The sequence below is a fragment of the Loxodonta africana genome, chromosome X (genome assembly GCF_030014295.1).
Source record: "Loxodonta africana isolate mLoxAfr1 chromosome X, mLoxAfr1.hap2, whole genome shotgun sequence".
NCBI lineage: Eukaryota > Metazoa > Chordata > Mammalia > Proboscidea > Elephantidae > Loxodonta > Loxodonta africana.
In genome coordinates, this window is record NC_087369.1 from 88,867,735 (window position 1) to 88,890,662 (window position 22,928).

The following is a 22,928-nucleotide window of genomic DNA, read 5'->3' on the forward strand; positions in this document are numbered from 1 at the left end:
TGTAGAAATTATTTTATTTTATGGATATAATGTAGGGGACTAACTTTATTTTTTTTCTTTAAAACTTTTCTCACTGGGATATGGAATGTGTGGCTAATTGCCTTCATGAACAACTGCTTCCTTTGCCGTGAGGCCAGAAGAGCTGGATGGTGCCCAGTTAGCATTACTGAATATTTTCATCAAAGATTCCATAGAAGAATCCTGATCAAAAGGGGGAAGACGCAGAACGGAATTTTAAATTCTAATGGACTCTAGACTTTCTGGAGCCATGGAGGCTGGATGAACCCCTGAAATTATTGCCCTGAAATAATCTTTAAAATTGAAGCCAAAAATATTACCTGAAGTCATCTTAAAATTGAACAGTAGTTTACCTTAACTAGTAAAAAAGGTCTGCCTTGAGCATTATGCTCTTTTAAGAACTATCTATATGGGATAGTGGTTAAGTGTTAAGGCTGCTAGCCAGAAGGTTGGCAATTTGAATCCACTGCCACTCCTTGGAAACCCTATGTGGCAGTTCTACTCTGTCCTATAGGGTTGCTATGAGTTGAAATTGACTTGACGGCATCGAGTTTGGTTTTTTGGTTATATGGGATCAAAGTGACAACAGCAACTAAAAAGATTAGATAGGAACCTGGGGGGCAGTGAGTTTATGTTTTTGAGGGAGGAACAGTTCAGAAAAGTCTGGTGAGAATGGTTGCACAACTCAAAGAATATAATCAGTGTTACTAAATTGTATGTGTGGAAACTGTTGAATCGGTGTATGTTTTGTTGTATACATTCTCAACAACAATAACAAAACAAATAAAAATTAGGAAAAGAAACTGTAAAATTTCCTAATCTACCTGAAATACTGCTGCTATCATACATATACTAAATTCTTATGTATACTCTTTCTTGACTCTTTCTTCCACTGATATGTTTTCTATTTTTGTATCAGTAAGACACACCTTACTTTAAAAATATTTGTTATATCTTTATAATGCATTTTTTAAAATCTGATAAGACTCTCCTCCCGTATCACTTCTTTTTCATAATTTGTCTATGTGTTCTCAAATGTTTATTCTTTGATATGAGCCTTAGGATCATTTTTGTAGAATTAACCTCTTTTTACAATGTTTAATCTTCCTGCACATTTCTTATTAAGTGTATTCTAAATATTTTTATAGGTGTTTTTTGGGGGATGTGCTATATGAATGGGATCTTTTGTCATTATACTTTCTAGATGATTATTGTCAGTGTATAAGCAATTGATTTTGATATATTTAACTGCCAACTTTATTGAACTAATACTTCTTTGTATTAACTTGACCTTAATAAACTCTAATTACAGTGGATTTTCCAGGAAAACAAACATACCAACTAACAAACATATATTTTCTATAGAATGTGTACATTGATATCTGCTTCTTTCACTTGCGTTTTTCATTAGATTCATGTAACAATCTTATGATGTAGGTAAACCAAAAACCAAAACCAAACCCAGTGCCGTCGAATTGATTCCAACTCATAGTGACCCTGTAGGACAGGGTAGTACTGCCCCATAGAGTTTCCAAGAAACACCTGGTGGATTCAAACTGCTGACCCTTTGGTTAGCAGCCGTAGTACTTAACCACTACTCCACCAGGGTTTCCAGTGTCTTACATTAGAATTATCTGAGGTGTTTGTTAAAAATGCAGATTCCTGGACATGGCTTCTATCCTAATGAATTAAAATCTCTGGGCATGGGGCCTGGGAATTTGGAATTTTAAACTTCTCTCATTAGATGATTTTTAAGTACACTGAAGTTTGAGAACCACTGGAGAGAAAACTGAGGCTCTGAGAGTAATTTAGTGACTTTCCCAAATTCAAATAGGTAATTTATTCTTGACTCCAGACCTAGTGCTCACCACAATGTCTCTGAGTGTGTTTGTGTGTCTTCTAAAAATAATACTAAAGCTTTCATTTTTATCTTTAGAATATAACTCAGGAATGAATTTCTTTCAGTTTTGTTTTCCAGTTGCTTTAGAAGTTTTGTTGAGTGGGTATCTTAGGTTATCTAGTGCTGCTATAACTGAGATACCTCAAGTGAGTGGCTTCAAGGAAGAGAAATTGATTTTCTCATAGTTTAGGAAGCTAGAAGTCCAAATTCAGGGCACTGGATTTGGGGGAAGGTCCTTGTCCCTTTTCCACTTCTGTTCCTAGGTTCCTGGGTGATCATGTGGCATGTATCTTCCCCTCTCTTTGTACTTACTTTTATCTCTCAAAGGAGATTGATTTAAGACACAGTTTACACTAACACTGCCTCATTAATATAATAAAGAAAACCCATTCCCAAATGGGATTATAACCACAGGTATAGGGATTAAGATTTACAACACATATTTTTGGAGGACACAATCCAATCCATGACAGTGGATATGAGAGCTAACATCCCGTACTATATAATCTAAATATAACCAGCAAACCAGTTGCTGTCAACTCACTTCTGACTCCTGGAGACCTCATATGTGCTCCACAGGTTTCAGTGGCTGATTTTTCAAAAAGTAGATTTTCAGGCCTTTCTTCCAAGGTGCCTCTGAGTGGACTCAAACCTCTAACCTTTGGGTTAGCAGCTGAGCACATTAACCATTTGCACGACCCAGGGACTCCAATCTAAATAGATTATTATTAGATGCCGTCAAATAGTTTCTGACTCGTAGTGACCCTATGTGCAGCAGAACGAAACACTGCTTGGTCCTGCACCATCCTCACAATCATTGCTATGTTCAAGCCCCTTGTTGCAGCCACTGTGTCAGTCCATCTCATTGAGGGTCTTCCTCTTTTTCGCTGACTCTCTGCATTGCCAAGCATGATGTCCTTCTCCAGAGACTGATTCCTCCTGATAACATGTCCAAAGTTTGTGAGACGTAGTCTCGCCATCCTCACTTCTAAGGTGCACTCTGGCTGTAGTTCTTCCAAAACAGACTTGTTTGTTCTTCTGGTAGTTCACGGTGTATATTCAGTATTCTTCGCCAACACCATAATTCAAAGGCATCAGTTCTTCTCCGGTCTTCCTTACTCATTGTCCAGCTTTTGCACGCATAGGAGGTGACTGAAAATACCATGGCTTGGGTCAGTTGCACCTTAGTCCTTAAAGCGACATCTTTGCTTTTTGATACTTTAAAGCGGTCTTTTGCAGCAGATTTGTCCAATGCAATAATGTCATTTGATTTCTTGACTGCTGCTTCCATGGATGTTGATTGTGGATCCAAGTAAAATGAAATTTTTGACAACTTCAATATTTTCTCTGTTTATCATGATGTTGCTTATTCGACTAGTTGAGGTGTAATTCATACTGAAGGCTGTAGTCTTTGCTCTTTGTCAGTAAGTGCTTTAGTTCCTCTTCGCTTTCAGCAAGCAAGGTTGTGTCATCTGCATATAGCAGGTTGTTAATGAGTCTTCCTCCAGCCCTGATGCTGCCTTCTTCATATAGTCCATCTTCTCGAATTACTTGCTCAGCATACAGATAGAATAAGTATGGGGAAAGAATACAACCCTGATGCACACCTTTCTTGATTTGAAAGGAATCCCTTTGTTCTGTTTGAACAACTGCGTTTTGGTCTATGTACAGGTTCTGCATGAGCACAATTAGGTGTTACGGAATTCCCATTCTTCGCAGTGTTGTCCATAATTTGTTATGATTCACACAGTCGAATGCCTTTACATAGTTGATAAAACACAGCTAAACTTCTTTCTGGTATTCTTTACTTTCAGCCAAGATCTATCTGACATCAATAGTGATATCCCTTGTTCCATGTCTGAATCCGGCTTTAATTCTGGCAATTTTCCCTGTCAGTGTACTGCTGCAACCATTTTTGAATTATCGTCAGCAAAATTTTACTTGCATGTGATATTAATGATATCGTTCGATAATTTCCACATTTGATTGGATCACCTTCCTTTGGAATAAGCAGAGATATGGACCAGGGTTGGCCTATTCCAAATTTCTTGGCATAGACGAGTGAGCACCTCCAGTGCTACATATGTTTGTTGAAACATCTCAATTGATATTCTGTGAATTCCTGGAGCCTTGTTTTTTGCAACGCCTTCAAGTGCAGTTTGGACTTCTTCTTCAGTACTATCAGTACTGTGACTCTGTGTATTCCTTCCACCTTCTTTCGGTACTTCCTACGTCATTCAAAATCTGGCCCATAGAATCCTTAAAATTGCAAGTTGAGGTTTGAATTTTTTCTTTAGCTCTTTCATCATGAGAAATGCCGAGCATGTTTTTCCCTTTTGGTTTTCTAACTCCAGGTCTTTGTGCATTTCATTATACTACTTTGTCTTCTCGAGCTGCCCTTTGAAATCTTCTGTTCAGCTCTTTTACTAAGTCATTTATTCCATTTGCTTCAGCTACTCTGTGTTCAGGAGCAAGTTTCAGATTCTCTTCTGACATTCATTTTGGTATTTTCTTTCTTTCCTGTCTTTTTAATGAGCTTTTGCTTTATTCATGTATGTCCTTGATGTCATCCCACAACTCACCTGGTGTTCGGTCATTAGTGTTCAGTGTGTCAGATATGTTCTTGAGATGGTTTCCCAATTCAGGTACATATACTTAAGATCATATTTTGGTTCTAACAGACTTGTTTTAATTTTCTTCAGCTTGAGCTTAAGCTTGAATTTGCACGTGAGCAGTTGATGGTCTGTTCAGCAGTGGACCCCTGGCTTTGTTCTGACTGATGATTTTGAGCTTCTCCATGGTCTCTTTCTACAGATATAGTTGATATGATTCCTGTATATCCTATCCAGCAAGCTCCATGTGTATAGTCACCATTTATGTTGCTGAAAAAAAGTTTTTGCAATGAATAAGTCGTTGCTTTTGCAGAATTCTATCCTGTGATCTCCGGCGTTTTTATCACCAAGGCCATATTTTCCCACTACTTATTCTTCTTTGTTTCCAGCTTTCACTTTCCAATCACCAGTAATTATCAGTGCATCTTGATTGCATGTTTGATCTAAATGTAAAATGTCTTTGTATTAGATACCTTAAAGGTAGTGAGAATATCACAGTAAGTCCCTATTTTGTTGCTTACTGATTAAGTAAATTGCACTGACAGAATTTGTTTCTCTGGAAACGGTGTCAACACATAGGTCTCTGGGTAGTAATAACGTGACATGGTAGAGACCCAGGTTTCAGCCTTTTGAGAAGAAAGCTTAATCAGGAAAGAGATCTTTCCATTTTACTGTCTTTAGGCAGATTGAAATGACTTTAAGGTCTTATTTATCAAGGCGGTATGACCTATTAAGCTATTTTGCCCAAGGCAGATTTATTGTGGTTATTTGTTTTTATTGAATTTTTGGGTATAAAAAAGATACTCTCTCAGTCCCAAGCTATATTATCTCCTAATGTCAAAACCCTCGTTAACATGCAACCCTCTGTAATTGCCCCTTCAGTGAGTTTAAAAAAACAGTTTTATTGTATTGTTGTTAAGTGCTGCTGAATCATTCCGGCTCAGAGCGAGCCTGTGTACAACAGAACAAAATGCTGCCCATTCCTGTGCCATCCTCACAATCATTGCTGTGTTTGAGCCCATTGTTGCAGCCGCTGTGTCAGTCCATCTTGTCACGGGTCTTCCTCTTTTTCGCTGACCCTCTATCTTAACAAACATGATGTCCTTCTCCAGGGATTGGTCTCTCCTGATTTTTGTTGCTAGTTTTGTTGTAGTATAATATATGTAACAAAACATTTGCCAATTCAACAGATTTTACATGTACACTTCAGTGATATTGATTAGGTTCATCATGTTGTACAACTATTGCCAGTATCCTTTTCCAGATGATTGCTGCATTGAGCATTGGTGTAGAGGTTTCTGATTGATTTCCTGCTTGCAGTTCTTTTGGGTAGATACCTAGGTTTAGAATTGCTGGGTCATATGGTAGTTTTAAGTAGCCCTGGTTACTCATTGGTTAAGAATTAGGTCCTTAATTCTTTTAGATGCTATTGTAAATGCAACTGTTTTCTCAATTTCATTATCAGATAGTTCATTGATGGTGTGTAAAAACACAACTGATTTTTGCATGTTAACCTTGTACCTGCAGCTTTGCTGAATACATTTATTAGCTCTAGTAGCTTTCCTAGAAACGCTGGTGGTGTAGTGGTTATGTGCTGTGGCTGCTAACCAAAAGGTCAATGGCTTGAATCCACCAGGCGCTCTAGGGGGAAGTTCTGCTCTATTCTATAGGGTCGCTATGAGTCGGAATTGACTCGACGGCAGTGGGTTAGTAGCTTTCTTGTGGATTCTGTGGGATTTCCTGTAAATTGGATCTTGTCATCTGTGAAAAGGGATATTATTACTTTTTCCTTTCCAATTTGTATATCTTTTATTTATTTTTCTTGCAAATTGCTCTGGCTAGAAATTCCAGTAATATATTGAATAGCAGGAAACCCTGGTGGCATAGTGGTTAAGTGCTACAGCTGCTAACCAAAAGGTCGGCAGTTCGAATCTGCCAGGCGCTCCTTGGAAACTCTATGGGGCAGTTCTACTCTGTCCTATAGGGTCGCTATGAGTCGGAATTGACTCGACGGCACTGGGTTTGGTTTTGGTTTTATTGAATAGCAGTGGTGAGAGTGGTCATCTTGGACTGTTCTTGATTTTAAGGAGAAAGCTCTTAGTTTTTCTCCATTGCTTATGATGTTAGCTGTGGGTTTTTCATAGAGGCCCTTTATCATGCTGAGAATTTCCCTGCTATTCCTAGTTTATTTAATGTTTTTATTATGAAAGGGCATTGGATTTGTCAAATGCCTTTTCTGCATAGATTGAGATGAACATGTGGTTCTTTGTTTTGTTAACGTGGTGTATTACATCGATTGATTTTTTAATGTTGAATAATGCTTGCAATCCTGCAATTAATCTCACTTGATCGTGGTGTATAATCCTTTAAATATGGTGTTGGACTTGGTTTGCTAGTATGTTGTGGAAGATTTTTGCATCTATATTTATAAGGGATATTGGTCTCTAGTTTTCTCGTGGTGTCTTTGTCTTTGGTATCAGGGTAATAATGTTGGCCTCACAGAAGGAGTTTGGAAGTGTTCCCTCCTCTTCTATTTTTGGGAAGAGTTTTAAAAAAATTGATGTTACTTCTACAAATGTTTGGTAGAATTCCCCCATAAAGCCAAATGGCCCAGGACTTTTTTTGTTGTTGGGAAGCTTTGTTTACTGATTCGGTGTCTTCATTTGTTATGGGTCTATTGAGATCATCTATTTCTTCTTGAATCAATTTACATAGCTGATGTGATTCTAGAAGTTTGTCCATTTCATCTAAGTTGTCTCAATTGTTGGTGTATAGTTGTTCATAGTATTCTTTTTTAATCTTCTTTATTTTTGTAGGGTTGGTTTTAATGTCCCCACTTTCATTTCTGATTTTAGCTAATTGCATCTTCACTCTTTTTTTCTTTGTTCGTCTAACTAAAGATTTGTCAGTTTTATTGATGTTCTCATAAAACCCACTTGTGGTTTCGTTGATTATCTCTATTGTTTTACTATTCTAGATTTCATTTATTTCTGCTCTGATCTTTGTTATTTCCTTCCTTCTGGTAGCCTTGGGCATCGTCTGCTCATATTTTTCTAGTTCCACAAGATGTTTAGTTAGGTTATTGATTTGAGATCTTTTATTATTTTCTAATGTAGGCGTTTATTGCTAAAAAATTCCCTCTGAGCACTGTTTCACTGTATCCCATAGGTTTTTGTATGTTGTGCTTTCATTTCCATTTGACTCTAAATATTTTCTGATTTCTCTCGACACATCGGTTACTTAATAGTGTGTTGCTTAAATTAAGCTTATTTGCATATTTTCCAGTTTTTCTTCTGTTATTAATTTCTAGTTTCGTTTCCTTGTGGTTGGAGAAAATACTTGGTATGATTTCAGTCTTTTAAAATTTATTGAGGCTTGTTTTGTGACCTGAGATATAGTCTTTCCTGGAGAAGGATCCATGTGCACTGGAAAAGAATGCGTATTGTGTTGTTGTTGGGTAGAGTATTCTATGTATGTCTGTCCTTCAGGGATCCCCCAGACAGGTTAAAACAGACTTACACAATAATTTACTAATAAAGTCTGCTCTAGAGCCAGGGACCATGTTCCTTCCTGGGATGTGGGCCACTACAGCTTTAAGATGTTCATGCAGAGCTTGTGAGAAGGTGGAGTGCAGTCGAGTAGAAAACAAAAGCTTTCCTACCATTTATATATCACTTTTTTCTTGATTCAGTGCTCATTTCATTGTTGTAACCCTGTGACTGGTTTCAAAAGTTCTAACAAAGTTGGTTCTGCCAGTTTCTGATTGGTCATTTTTTGCATTTTTATGGGGGAATGAGAGCATGCAGCTGCTCAAACCATCATATTGCTCTGGACTTGAAATACTTTTTTCTCATCAAAACAGTCACCTTCAGGCTTGTCAGATATAATCTGTAGGTAAATCAAGTACTGCTTTGTAATGCTGCAGCTTTCTTCATAAAGAAAAATCTATCTTATACTTTTATTTCTAAGACAAAATAGTACCCAAAGCCACTGATGCAAAAACATTAAATACATATGAAACTAAAAACAATTATCAGCATTAATCCGTTATATAGAGAGTAAGTTGAAAACACTCTTATTTTAAATTTGTTACAACTGGTTAAGGACAAGTAAATTATAAATAAATGATAAAACTTTGCAGATGCTGAAAATGACAACCTAGCTTGACCAGACTTTTCGAGTATGTCATTAATGTTATGAAACAGTGCTGAAAGGTTAATGATACTAATTACCCTACCAACCTTTAAAATATCTTTAAAAGTTTTAATTATTAAAAAGTCTTGTACTGATGTCAGAATAGATCCTTGCAACAGAACATGAAGTCCCAGAAACAGACATATGTGTATGTATAAGAATTTAGTATATAACAAAGGCAGCTTTTCAGATCAGTAAGTGGTGTTGGGATAATTGGCTAACCATTTGAAATAAGAGTTTTTAGATCCTATCTTACATCAAAATTAATTCCAAATGAGTAAAATACTGAAATGTAAAAACAAAACAGAAAATGCTAGAAGGTTATAACAGTGAATATTAACAACAACAAAAACCTTGTGGTGGAGAACACCTTTCTAATCACAAGCCAAAAGCAGAAACCATAAAGGAAAAGATTGATAAAGTTTGATTATATGAAATTTTAAAATGTCATGTGGCAAAAACACCATGTAAACAAACTGCAAGAACATATGCCTGAGGTTTCTTTTTAGAGTGATGAAGATGTTCTGGAATTAGATAATAGTACAACTCTGTGAATATACTAATGACCGCTAAGTTGCACACTTTACAAAGCTGAATTTTATGGTATGTAAATTGTATTTCAGTAAAAAATACAATATATGTCAGACAGTTGACAAAATAAGAAATAAAAAATGCCAATAAACACATGAGAAGTTATTCAACCTCACTTATAATTTTAAAAATGAAAATAAAGCAATTAAGATACATTGCTTTCCCCTACTAGATTTGGTAAAATTGGTAAAATGTGTTCATCACTATGTGGCTTAAAACCCTAGTGCACCTACATTGTAATAGATAGTTTTTTCATATTTTTGGCTGTCCAGCATCCAAATACATAGCCTATGTTAAGAAAATCCCCTGCTGTATCTTTGTAATAGGCAGTAGGACCCTGGGTCCCACTATTGAAGCCAAAATATGTTTAGGGAAGGGGGGCCGATATTCCTTCTCCTTGTGCTCTTGAAGCTGAGATGCTGCTAAGTGATTTTGGACTCAGCTATCAGATGCTCCTGCCTGATTCTGAATACTGAAGACGTGATAAAAATACATGGGGATAGTTAAAAACAATCCATGGCAGTGGCAGCAGTGACAAAAGTCCTGAGAATGCCAGTGCCAGTAAAGCTATCCTTACCAGACTGTTCCAAGGGCATAACCTTGGCCTATTTTAGCCTCACTGGTTTCCTGCTCATTTTCCAAACCTGGCTGATCATATTTCCTTGTTGACTGTGTAAGCAATCTAATAGCCTACCAATAAATTCCTTTTCAGGTCAAGTTAGTCAGAACTGTTTTATGTTGTTTGCAAGCATGAGCCCAGACTAATACATAAATAATGAAATGCCACGTGGCCATTAAAGACAATGATGCAGACAAACAACCCAATTAAAAAATGAGCAAAGGACTCGAAGAGACATTTCTCCAAAGAAGATACACAAATGTCCAATAAGTACGTGAAAAGATGTTCAACGTCATTAGTGATTAGGGAAATGCAAATCAAAACCAAGGAGATACCACTTCACACCCACTAAGATGGCTGTTATCAGAAAAATGGAAAATAGGAAGTGTTGGTGAGAATGTGGAAAAATTGGAATCTTCATCCATTGTTGTTGGCAATGTAAAATGGTGCAGCCCTTCACACCCAGTAAGATGGCTGTTATCAGAAAAATGGAAAATAGGAAGTGTTGGCGAGAATGTGGAAAAATTGGAATCTTCATCCATTGTTGTTGGCAATGTAAAATGGTGCAGCCCCTTTGGGAAGCAGTTTGTTCCTCAAAAGGTTAAACGTAGAATTACCGTATGGCTCAACAGTTAGCATAGCTCCTAGGTATATACCCAAAAGACTTGAAAGCAGGGACTCATACAGATACTTGTACACCAATGCTCATTGCAGAATTATTCACAATAGCCAAAAGGTAGAAACAACCTAAATGACCATCAACAGATGAATAGATACAAAATGTGGTATATACACATACAATGAAGTATTTATCCAGCCGTAAAGAGTATTGAAGTTTTGGTACATGCTACAACATGGATGAGCCTTGAAAATGTTATACTGAGCGAAATAATTTAGACATAGAAGGACAAACATTGTATGATCCCCAAAACTAAAAAAACCAAACCCATTGCCATGGAGTCGATTCCGACTCATAGCGACCTTGTAGGATGGAGTAGAACTGCCCCATAGGGTTTCCAATGAGTGCCTGGTGAATTTGAACTGCTCTTTTGGTTAGCAGCTGTAGCTCTTAACCACTATGCCACCAGGGTTTCCTGTATGTGGAACATCCAGAATAGGCACATCTATAGAGACTAAAGTATATTAGTGATTACCATGGGCTGGGGGTTGAGGGAGTTGGGGTTTTTGCTTGAGGGGTACTGAGTTTCTATTTGGAGTGATGAAAAATTGTGGAAACAAACAATGGTGATGGTTGCACAACATGGTGAACACAATTAATGCGTTTGAATTGTATACTTAAAGTTGGTTAAGATGGCAAATTTTATGTTATGTATTTTACCACAATAAAACTTTTTAAAAATGATGCAGATCTCCGCTTTTAGACAGGAAAAGTGTTCAGGGTACATTAAGTGAGAAAAAGCAGATTTTCCTTCTACAAAATGTTTTCATAACCAACCTCCAGTGTGTTAACTGATGGTTTCCTGTCTGTCACTAAAATATTCATATGCCCACAGTGTGCTTACCATTTGTGGCCAGTGCTTGCATGAGTAGTTCTTGTTCCCACTGGTAAATTTGTTGGCTTACTTAGATTCAGCTGTGTTTGCTTCTAAGCCTGTTTATGCCCACTGAACTTGTTAACGTAGTCACTGGATTTAATTAAATTTATGTAAACTGATGAAATATGAGTGTAACAGAAAGTTTCTCTTTTTATGAAACCTAAGGTGAATGCTTTAGAAAGGCTTAATGAAGGTAGCTAAAAACACCTATTGCTGAAATAGCTTGAAAAACACCTTTAAGAAGTTGAGTAAAATAATCATTAAAATGTAAAAGAACTCTGTTCTCTTAAGTTTTTTCTCTAATAAAACCAAACTGCAGACTGGAAGTCTGGAAACTTGGAATGAAGCAATATAGGTGTGGTTTATGCATGAAAGAAAGGAAGGAATTCCAGAGAACCCATATGAAAAGAAAAGGCCTTGGCTTTACATATAAATATTGGAGAATTAATACACATATGTTTTAGGTATTTAGAAAATGACTAAACTAAGAAATTCAGGGTACTTGGTGGCTTGAGCAGATCTAAGATCCCCACCCTCCCCAAACAAACACCAGGAAAAGCAACTAGAAGCCTGTACTGGGCCCTGTGAGAACTCTGAAATGGTGGGTAAAGGACTGCAGCAAGAAGCTGCAAACTAAACCAAGACAAGGACAGATCTCATATGGGAGGAAAAGTGCTTCTTTTTTTGTTACATATATATTTCACCACAATTTACAAAAAAAATTACTGTATGACCCACTATTCCACTTGTAGGCATATATCCAGTAGACTTGAAAGTAGAGACTTAAGCAGGTATTTGTACACCAATGTTCATTGCAGTATTATTCACAGTAGCCCAAGATGCAAACAATCCAAATGTCCATCAACAAATGAATGGATAAACAAAATGTGGTACTTACATGTAATGAAATATTATTCATCCTTATAGAGATACGAAGTTCTGATACATTCTATGACATGGATGAATTTTGCAGAAATTTTGCTAAGTGAAATAAGTGAGATATGAAGGACAAATATTGTCTAATCCCACTTATGTGAAATATTTAAAATAGACAAGTACATACAGACAAAAGTTGATTATTGATTACCAAGGCCTGGGGGCAAGAGGGGCTAAGGATTTAATTCCTTAAGGGGTACTATGTTTCTCCTTGGGGTGATGAAAAGCATTTGGAAGTAGATAATCCACCTCAACGAGGTAGACTGACACAGTGGCTGCAACAAGGAGCTCAAGCATAACAACGATTGTAAGGATGGCACAGGACCGGGCAGTGTTTTGTTCTGTTGTGCATAGGGTCGCTATGAGTCGGCACCGACTCGGTGGCACCTAACAACAACAATGGTTATGGCTGGACTTTTGCATGCACATGAGGTGATTGAAAAGACCATGGCTTGGGTCAAATGCACTTTAGTCACGTAAAAGTTGGATAATGAAAAAAGGAAGACAGAAGAATTGATGCATTTAACTGTGGTATTGGTGAAGAATAATTGAATATACTGTGGACTGCCAAAAGATTAAACAAACTAGTTTTAGATGAAATACAACCAGAATGTTACTTAGAAGTGAAGATGGTAGGACTTCAGCTAGCTTTGGACGCGTCATCAGGAAAGACCAGTTGCTAGAAAAGGACATCAAACGAAAAAACCAAACCCTGTGCTGTTGAGTCGATTCCGACTCATAGCGACCCCATAGGACAGAGTAGAACTGCTCCATAGAGTTTCCAAGGAGCGCCTGGCGGATTCAAACTGCCAACCCTTTGGTTAGCAGCTGTAGCACTTAACCACTACACCACAGGGTTTCCAGAAAAGGACATCATGTTTCGTAAATTATGGAATTACAGGAGGGCCAGTGAAAACAAACAAATCCTCAGTGGGATGGATTGATAAAATAGCTGCAACAATGGACTCAAACTTTCTAACGATCACGAAGATGGTGTAGGACTTGGCAACATTTTGTTCTGTTATACATAAGGTTGCCATGAGTTGAAGCTGATTCAATAGCAGCTAACAACAACATGGTTGTACAATATGGTGAATGCAATTGATGTCTCTAAATTGTGCACTTTAAAGTGATTAAAGTAGCAAATTTTTTCCCACAATAAATTTTTTAAAAAGCATTCATTACCATTTCCAACCTATCTGTGTAGGATATAAGATAAGCTCCTGCATCAATTCCATATTTAACTCATGATGTGGTTGAAAATCAGCTGACACAGGAAATGTCAGATACGTGAATCTGGCTCCCCTATACCTTCCTTCTGTAACAATTGTAGCTGCGTTGTCTGAGGCAAGAAAAATTTCACTCATACTAAAAACATGTTTTTTTCCTTCAGTTTATTTTTAACATGGCAGCAGTTGCTTAGCCCCTGGTGGAAAGACACTTAGTAACTTGAGGAATATTTCCCAGTTTCTGGTGAACCTATCTCCATCTGTATTCGTTGCAGAGTATCAGTATTTTTCAAGCATTCTCCCCACCCCACTCCTACCTTTGTTTGGTTTTGCTTTATGCTATTTGCAAACATTGCCCTATTAAGTTAGTTCTTTTCAGGCTATTTTTAGCTCTGGACTCAAGTCTGAATTGGCTCTTTAAGCTTGAGTAAGTCTGATCTTTAGCTTCCTTAATTGTAAAAGGAGGCTACAATCTACTTATGTAATAAGATTGTTGTTATATTCATCTATATGAAAGTTTTATAAACTATGCAATGCTATGGGAATCTTTTGTTGTCATTAAAAAAAAGTAGCTGTTGAGTGGGTTCCAACTCAGGGCAACCCTGTGTGTTGCAGAGTAGAACTGCCCTCGGTAGGGTTTTCAAGGCTGTGACCTTTTGGAAGCAGATCACCAGGCCTTTTTACCAAGGTGCTTCTGGGTGGGTTTGAACCACCAACCTTTAGTAGTCGAGCACTTAACTGTTTGCACCACCCAGGGACTCTTTTTGTCATCGTGGGACAACTCATATATATATATATATATATGTATGTGTATGTGTATACGTATATGTAAACCTGTTGCCGTCGAGGCAATTCCGACTTATAGCGACCCTGTAGGACAGAGTAGAACTGCCCCATTGGATTTCCAAGGAGCGGCTGGTGGATTGTTAACCACTGTGCCACCACGGCTCCAACCTTTAATGCTTTTATAGGGGTCACAGAAATGGCTAGTAAAGCACATTGCTTTTTTCTTAATTTGAATGTTTTGTTCTTTTTTTTTGACCTTACTAATATGTGCTAAGCATTGCCTCCTAATCTTTTAGGAATGGTCAAATGGAAAGAACAATTACGTTTTAAAACATACACCTACCTATTCCAATCTCAGTCCTCTGTTTATATGATGACAATTTCTGCTGAAAGAGATTATTCAGTATTTTGAAAACAGGTTAAGTAATAAGGTTACTTTTCATTTTAAAGGCTTACACAGTTTAAAAGAAAGCGATGAATTATATAAAATAATAGAGAAGCTAATGTTTTCTCCTTTTGTTTTGAAGAAAAGCAAATGGACAGGTAAAATTTTGATTGATTTGGAAATATATAGATATCCTGCAGTTATCTCAAAGTTGTTTGCAAAGCTAGAAATCATCAATTGTTTAACACTTGTTTTTATAGTTCTGGTATAATAGAGCTGAGTGATTTTGAATGTTTATACGTTTGAGTTTATCATTGGTATCACTTATTGAATTATCTCAATTTTAGTAACTTCTAATTTCTGCACATTCCCTATACTTTTTTTCTCCTTTATTTCCTCTTAAAATGCGTTTATTTTCTTTTCAGAAATTTTTATAATGACCTAACTTAGGCCTACAAATAGTGTAGGGACTGTTATAAACAAGAGGAAGCTGAACTTCCTGTTGTGGTTCTCCCCAGTTGCACCACCTCTGCCCTCCCCAAACTCACCTGAATTTGGAGTTTATCACTCCTATGTACGCTTTTATGTTTTGACTAACACTAAAACCAAAAGAAACAAACCCATTGCCATCAAGTCAATTCCGACTTACAGTGACCCTATAGGACAGGGTAGAACTGCCCCATAGGGTTTTCAAGGAGTACCTGGTGGATTCAAACTGCTGACCTTTCGCTTAGCAGCCGAACTGTTTACCACTATGTCACCAGGGTTTCCCATTGACTGACACTACTGCTACAAAAACAATATATAGCATTCTTTTGTTTTTATGAAATTTCTTTTTTTCTCAGCTGTGCTTAATGAGATTTTTCTACCTTGCTACATGGTTCAGAGTTTCCCATGCTTGATGTTATTGACATTTGGGGCTGGATAATGCTTTGTTGTGGGGGCTTTCTTATGCATTGTAGAATGTTTAGCAGCGTCTCTGGCCTTTACTAACTAGATTCCAGTAGCACCCCTTATCCTAGTTGGGACAACCAAAAATGTCTCCAGAGATTGCCAAATGTCCCCTTGAGTTTGATATCTTTCCATGCCCATAGTGAGAACCACTGTTCTAGCTTATTTATTTTAATTGCTGCATCATGTTCACTACATATATATCACAATCAATTTTTTCATTTTCCTGTTGATGGACATTTAGGTATTTCCAAAGTTTTAGCCTATTAGCAACATTATTGCAATGAGTATTCTTGTCCATGTTTCCTTGTGTACCTATGTGAGACATTCCCTAGAGTATATGCCTAGAAATGAAAATGTTGAATTCTAGTATATAGAATTCAACATTTTCATTTCTAGGCATATCTTCGACTCTACCAGCTATTGCCAGTCTCCATAATGATTGTATTAATTTACACTCTCACTAGCTGTATAAGAGAGATCCTGTTGCTGCACATCCTCACGAACACTTAGTATTGTCAGATTTTGAAATTTTTGCTTATCTCATGGGTGTAAATGATATTAATTGCAGTTGTAATTTCCATTTCCTTGATTACTGCAGTGATTAAAGTTATCCAAATAGATTGTAATTCAAAAAAGAATTAAATTTTACCCCATGAGAACTTTTAAAAAAAATCCAGAAACCTTTCCTAAATTATGAGGATAATTATTTTAGGAGAATTTAAAAATAATGTTTGTACTTCTGTGATCAACTTAAGAAGTGGTTTTGAGCAATCAGCCTGAATATGTGTCATGTTTTGTACTCAACTTCTGCAGTTTTTGTTTCCAAAACAGAGATGACTATTGAGTCATAGCACTGTTCTTCCTGTTAGGATATGGTATTATTGGTGGTGATTACCATCAGTGTTTGGAGAGTGGCTGAACAAACTTTAATAACTAGAAATTATTTCCCTTAGTGTTGTTGAATGCTCTTGTTCTCAGAGTCACTCCATTACTAATTGCTGCATGCCAAATTTGTCTCTTTGATATTGTGATCTCCCGGAAGCCTACATTTTTTTTTCTGCCCTACCACATGAACTTGTTTATGCTTTCACTCTGTTTCCTGAGTCATTTTTGCTAAATGTAATGGGAGGTTACAAAAGATATTCCTGGTTTTGTGCCTATCTTTGAGACATTTAAAACTCAAAAGAGGGACATAACATATATTGCAAAATCAAACTATGTATATATGTAATAGAGTAACAAGAGTGAGATGGAATTCCTCTGAGGTTTTGTGGATAAAGTCCAATTTAAGTAGAGTTTGACAAAAAGATTGCAGGTCAGTTATGAAGGCAGAAGGGATTATATACGTATTCATAGTTGATTTAAGATGTTTAAATTAGGATATAGTGGGAAAAGTGGGTTTATTAATGTAATTTTCATCGAGGCTTAGATATTCTCACCTCCCAGCGTTATTATCAAGTTAGTTTATAAAAAGTGCCTTTCTGTTTAACTAGTCTCTCTTGATTCTATAGTAAATCTGAGGGGTGCTCCAGTACTTTGGTCTGGGGCATACCCCATAATAGAACTGTATTTCCTAACAAACCAGATATACTAACCTGCATCTAGTGTGATTTAATTTATTAAATAATACAATTAATTAGGAAACCCTGGTGGCACAGTGGTTAAGAGCTATGGCTGCTAACTAAAAGGTTGACAGTTTGAATCCCCCAGGTCCTCCTTGGAAACCCTATAGGGCAGTTCTACTCTGTCCTACGGGATTGCTTTGAGTTGGAATCGACTCAATGGCAGTGGGTTTGGTTTGGCTTTATAATTAATTAAATATTTTATTACATAACTAAAAAAAAAAAAAACTCAAAACCTGTTGCTGATGAGTCAATTCTAACTCACAGCAACCCCGTAGGATGGAGTAGAACTGCCCCATAGGATTTCCAAGGAGCAGCTGGTAGATTCGAAACTGCCAACCTTTTGGTTAGCAGCTGAGCTCTTAACGACTATGCCATCAGGGCTCCATATTATATAACTAGTTATATATAATATATAATTATATATGATATTATATTAAAGGAGCCCTGGTGATGCAGTAGCTAAGTGCTCAGCTGCCAGCTGAAAGGTTGGCAGTTTGAACCCACTAATTGCTCCATGGGAGGAAGGTGTGGTTGTCTGCTTCTGTAAGGACTACAACCTTGGAAACCATATGGGACAGTTCTACTCTGTCCTATAGGGCTGCTGAGTTGGAATTGACTTGATGGTAGTGGGTGGGTTTATGATATTATATAATTAATTTAAAATTATAATTAATATACTTAACTAATATATTTGAAGGAAAGTTTATTCTACTCTAATTAATGAACCTGACATTTTCCCATGAAACAATTTTATCAATTTTGATCATGTTCCTAGATCAGCCCTCAAATGTCCTCCCCGCCAAAAATAAATCCATTGCCATAGAGTCGATTCCAACTCATAGTGACCCTATAGGACAAAGTAGAACTGCCTCATAGGGTTTCCAAGGAGCGACTGGTGGATTTGAACTGCCGACCTTTTGGTTAGCAGCCCTAGGTCCTAACCACTGTGCCACCAGAGCTCCTCAGATGTCCCATTTGACCCATATCTGAGCTGTATCAGAGTACTAAGTCTTTGAGTACTCGATCCTGGAGGCAAACAGCCATGTGCTATAAGAAGAAAGAAGAAAGGTCTTTTTTTAAGTAGAAGACTAGCCTTAAGCAAAATATTGGTAGGATCTGTTTGTTTACACATTTTTCTACTTTGCTTTTCATACCATGTACTGCTTTTCAGTGACCCTCTCCCTAGCCCCTAATGCCCTCATTCATCCGTTACCTACTTCGGACTCTCCACCTGGGTCTGCCCTGTTCCATTCATTCCAGTGTCCTTTGCTCAAAATTACCTAGCTTTTCTGTTCTATCTGAGCTCCTGCTTTCTTGAGAGGCTGTTCTTACATAGGCATTGTCATTAGGTGCCATCGAGTCAGTTCCTCTCATAGCGACCCCATGTGACTGAGTAGAACTGCCACATAAGATTTTCTTGGCTGTAATCTTTACAGAAGCAGATTACCAGGTCTTTCTCCAGCGGAGCCCCTGGGTGGGTTTGAACCACAAATCTTTTAATTAGCAGCTGAGTGCTTAAGTGTTCCACCACCAGGGCTCCTTACATAGGCACTACCAAAAACCAAACCCACTGCCATCAAGTCAATTCTGACTAATAGTGACCCTATAGGAGAGTAGAACTGCCCCATGGGGTTTCCAAGGCTGTAAATCTTTAGGGAAGCAGTGGTAAAGCACTCAGCTGCCAACCAGAAGGTCAATGGTTCAAAACCACCAGCTTGCTCCTCAGGAGAAAGATTTACAGCTTCCTAAAGATTTACAGCCTTGGAAACCCCATCTGTTTTCCCCATGAAGTAAATTTTTGAAGAATCCAAGTCTGCTGTCTTGACAGACATTGTGCTACCTTTTTTTTTTTTAATACAAGCATTTCTTTGATAGTTCAGGGGCTGACAGAATTATACCTCCTAATGCCTACATAGGAGAGATGGGGGAGGGGGCTATTCTAGATTAAATGAGACAAAAGAGACATAATAACCAATCGCAATGTGTAAATCTCGTCTGTTTCCTGACTTGGGATAAATAAAATATGTTCTTGGGACATTTGGTAAAATTTAAATTTAGAATGGATATTAGATGATTTACGATTTACTAGCTGTGATAATGGTATTGTGGTTACATAGGAGTCCTTACTTTTAGGAGATGAATGGTAAAGTACATAAGGTGAAGAATTATGATTTCTAAAACTTACATTTGAATAGTTCAGAAAAAAACGGCAGATATAGCAACATGTTACCAATTGTTGAATTCAGGCAGAGGATAAACAGATTACTATTTCAACTTTTCTGTATGGTAGAAATTTTTTATAATAAAAATTAAGTGAAAAAAATGTATTAGCATAAATAATCTCTAAATTGAAATTTCGTGCAGTGGAAAATTCAGGCAGTGCAGAGAAACATTTTTGAGCAAAAGTAGCTAGTTCTAGCTCCCTAAACTAATTTAGTTCTACTACTTCTTATTCTACTTACGATTCCTTCAAAATTTCGGATTTTGTCGTATTTTTCTGTAGGAGAAGCTGCTCTGGCTAGAGGAAGATAGAGTTTCTCAGCAATGGCAGCCAATTTATACATATTGATTGTAAGTCACAGATTGTTAGAACATGAAAATCTTGAGTAGTGTAGTGCATTAGAAGTCATGATATTTTGATCTTGAATAAAGCCTGCTTCAAAGCAAAATGGGACAAAGTGTATTCTTTTATATTGATTAGATAGTGTGTGTTTCTATATGTAAATATAGGTAATACTTTAACGCTGATTTCATAAGAGGAATCAATGGGCATAACTGAATTGTTAACTATTGCATTTGGAATAAAAAACTGGTTGCTGTACAGTTGATTTCGACTCATGGTGACCCCATGTATGTCAGAGTAGAACTGTGCTCCATAGGGTTTTCAATGGCTGATTTTTAAAATGTAAATTGCCATTCCTTTCTTCTGAGATGCCTCTGAATTTCTGTGGGTCAGGAAGTTAGAAGTGGCTTAGCTGGTGTATCTTACTTAGGGTCTCATCAGATTGTAGTCAGTTTGTCAGCTGGGGCTGTGGTCATTTAAAGGCTTAACTGGAGCTGAAGAATCAGTTCCCATGTGGCTGACTTACCTGGCTATTGGTGGGAGTTCTCAGTTCTTTGCTGGTTGTTGGCTGGAGGCCTCAGTATCTTGCCATGCAGTCTTCTCTGTAAGGCTGCTTTGAGTAGCCTCATGATGTGGCAGTTGGCTTCCCTCACATTGGGTGATTCAAGAGAGAGGAAAAAGAGGAAGGACAAAGACATTCTTTTTGTTGGACGCAAGCCACTAAGTCCAGCCCATACTCAAGGGGAAAGAAGTTAAATTCTACCACTGAAAGGGACTAACAAAGAATTTGTGAACATATTTAAAAACTGCCATGGGAAGTTAGATAATAAGCATTAACAAGTAAATTATGGAGTATTTTAAAAGGAGAAACTTACATTGAAAGAAAAACAGAGCAGGGTAAGGAGAATCAGAGTTTGTGTATGTGGAAGGGGTGTAGGTTGCACTTTTAGACAGATCCTCATTAAGAAGTTGAGATTTGAGAAAAGATGTGAAGGCAATGAAGTTAGCCAGGTGGATATCTGGAAGGATAAAGTTCCAAACCAAGGGGATAGGTAAAGCAAAAGCCCTGAGGTGGAAGTCAGCCTGGCATGTCTTCAGCCAGGAGGCCAGTGTAACTGGAAGAGAGAGGGAGGTTTGCGAGTAGTAACAGAGGAGGTCAGAGAAATGAAGTTGAGGGGGTGGGTGGGGCAGATCATTTAGGACCTCGTTGGCCATTGTAAGGAGTTTAGTCATTCTGAGTTATCTCTTCATTGTAAATAATAAATGGAATTTTGTATGGGAAAATGTTTAGTAATTAGGAAAGCACTATACAAAGATTAGTTATTTCTGTTATTCAAGTATTATAAATTTTTGTTTTTCACTAGCATAGCTATAGGAACAACTTTTCTTTATCTCATCTAAGGGGAAGAAAATGTTTTGCCAAGTGTTTTAGGCTGGGTTCTTTAGAGGAGCAAAACCAGGGTGTGTGTGTGTGTGTGTGTGTGTGTGTGTGTGTATTTACTTCAAGGAAATGGCTCACACAGTTGTGGGGGCTGGCAAGTCCCAAATCTGTAGGTCAGATGGGAGACTGAATGCTTCGCCTGATTCACCTGGTTGCAGGGGCTAGCGAATCCAAAATCTGCAGGTGAGGTGGCTGGCTGAAGGCTTCTCCAAGAACCTGAGGTCAAACCATGAGATGAGTAAAGCATCAAGAAAGAGAGAGGGAAAAATCAAACACCTATGCTCATTCAAAGACTCCACCAAAAGAGTAAAAAGACTACCTACAGATTGGGAAAAAGTTTTTAGCTATGACATTTCTGATCAGCGCCTGATCTCTAAAATCCACATGATACTGCAAAAACTCAACTGCAAAAAGACAAATAACCCCATTAAAAAATAGGCAAAAGATATGAATAGACACTTCACTAAAGAAGACATTCAGGTACCTAACAGATATATGAGGAAATGTTCACGATCATTAGCCATTAGAGAAAAGCAGATCAAAACTACAATGAGATTTCATCTCACTCCAAGAAGGATGACATTAATCCAAAAAACACAAAATAATGAATGTCGGAGAGGCTGTGGAGAGATTGGAACACTTACACAGTGCTGGTGGGAATGTAAAAGGGTACAACCACTTTGGAAATCGATTTGGCGCTTCCTTAAAAAGCTAGAAATAGAACTATCATACGATCCAGCAATCCCACTCCTTGGAATATATCCTAGAGAAATAAGAGCCTTTACACAAACAGATATATGCACACCCATGTGTATTGCAGCACTGTTTGCAATAGCAAAAAGATGGAAGCAACCAAGGTGCCCATCAACAGATGAATGGATAAATAAATTATGGTATATTCACACAATGGAATACTACACATCGATAAAGAACAGTGAGGAATCTGTGAAGCATTTCATAACATGGAGGAACCTGGAAGGCATTATGCTGAGTGAAATTAGTCAGTTGCAAAAGGACAAATATTGTATAAGACCACTATTATACGAACTTAAGAAATAGTTTAAACTGAGAAGAAAACATTCTTTTGTGGTTATGAGATGGGGAAGGAGGGTGGGTGGGGGAGGGAGGGAGGGTGGGAGAGGAGTATTCACTAATTAGATAGTAGATAAGAACTACTTTAGGTGAAGGGAAAGACAGCACACAATACAGGGGAGGTCAGCACAATTGGACTAAACCAAAAGCAAAGAAGTTTCCTGAATAAACTGAATGCTTCGAAGGCCAGCATAGCAGGTGCAGGGGTCTGGGGACCATGGTATCAGGGGACATCTAAGTCAATTGGCATAATAAAATCTTTTAAGAAAACATTCTGCATCTCACTTTGAAGAGTGGCGTCTGAGGTCTTAAACACTAGCAAGCAGCCATCTAAGATGTATCAATTGGTCTCAATCCACCTGGATCAGAGGAGAATGAAGAACACCAAGGACACAAGGGGATTATGAGCCCAAGAGACAGAAAGGGC

At 37.6% G+C, this 22,928-nt stretch overlaps 1 protein-coding gene across 5 annotated transcripts in view; it reads left to right on the forward strand.

Annotated features, from left to right (window-relative positions):
* Positions 1-22,928, forward strand: part of ATP7A (ATPase copper transporting alpha) — a 212,110-nt gene that overhangs the window by 35,447 nt on the left and 153,735 nt on the right. The window contains exon 2 of one of the 5 annotated variants that reach the window (XM_064278578.1): positions 19,909-19,976. The exons of the other annotated variants lie outside the window; for them this stretch is intronic. Coding sequence (XP_064134648.1) covers positions 19,950-19,976 — 27 coding nt within the window. The 5' untranslated portion in view covers positions 19,909-19,949. The remainder of the gene's footprint in view (positions 1-19,908; positions 19,977-22,928) is intronic. 5 annotated transcript variants of the gene reach the window in all.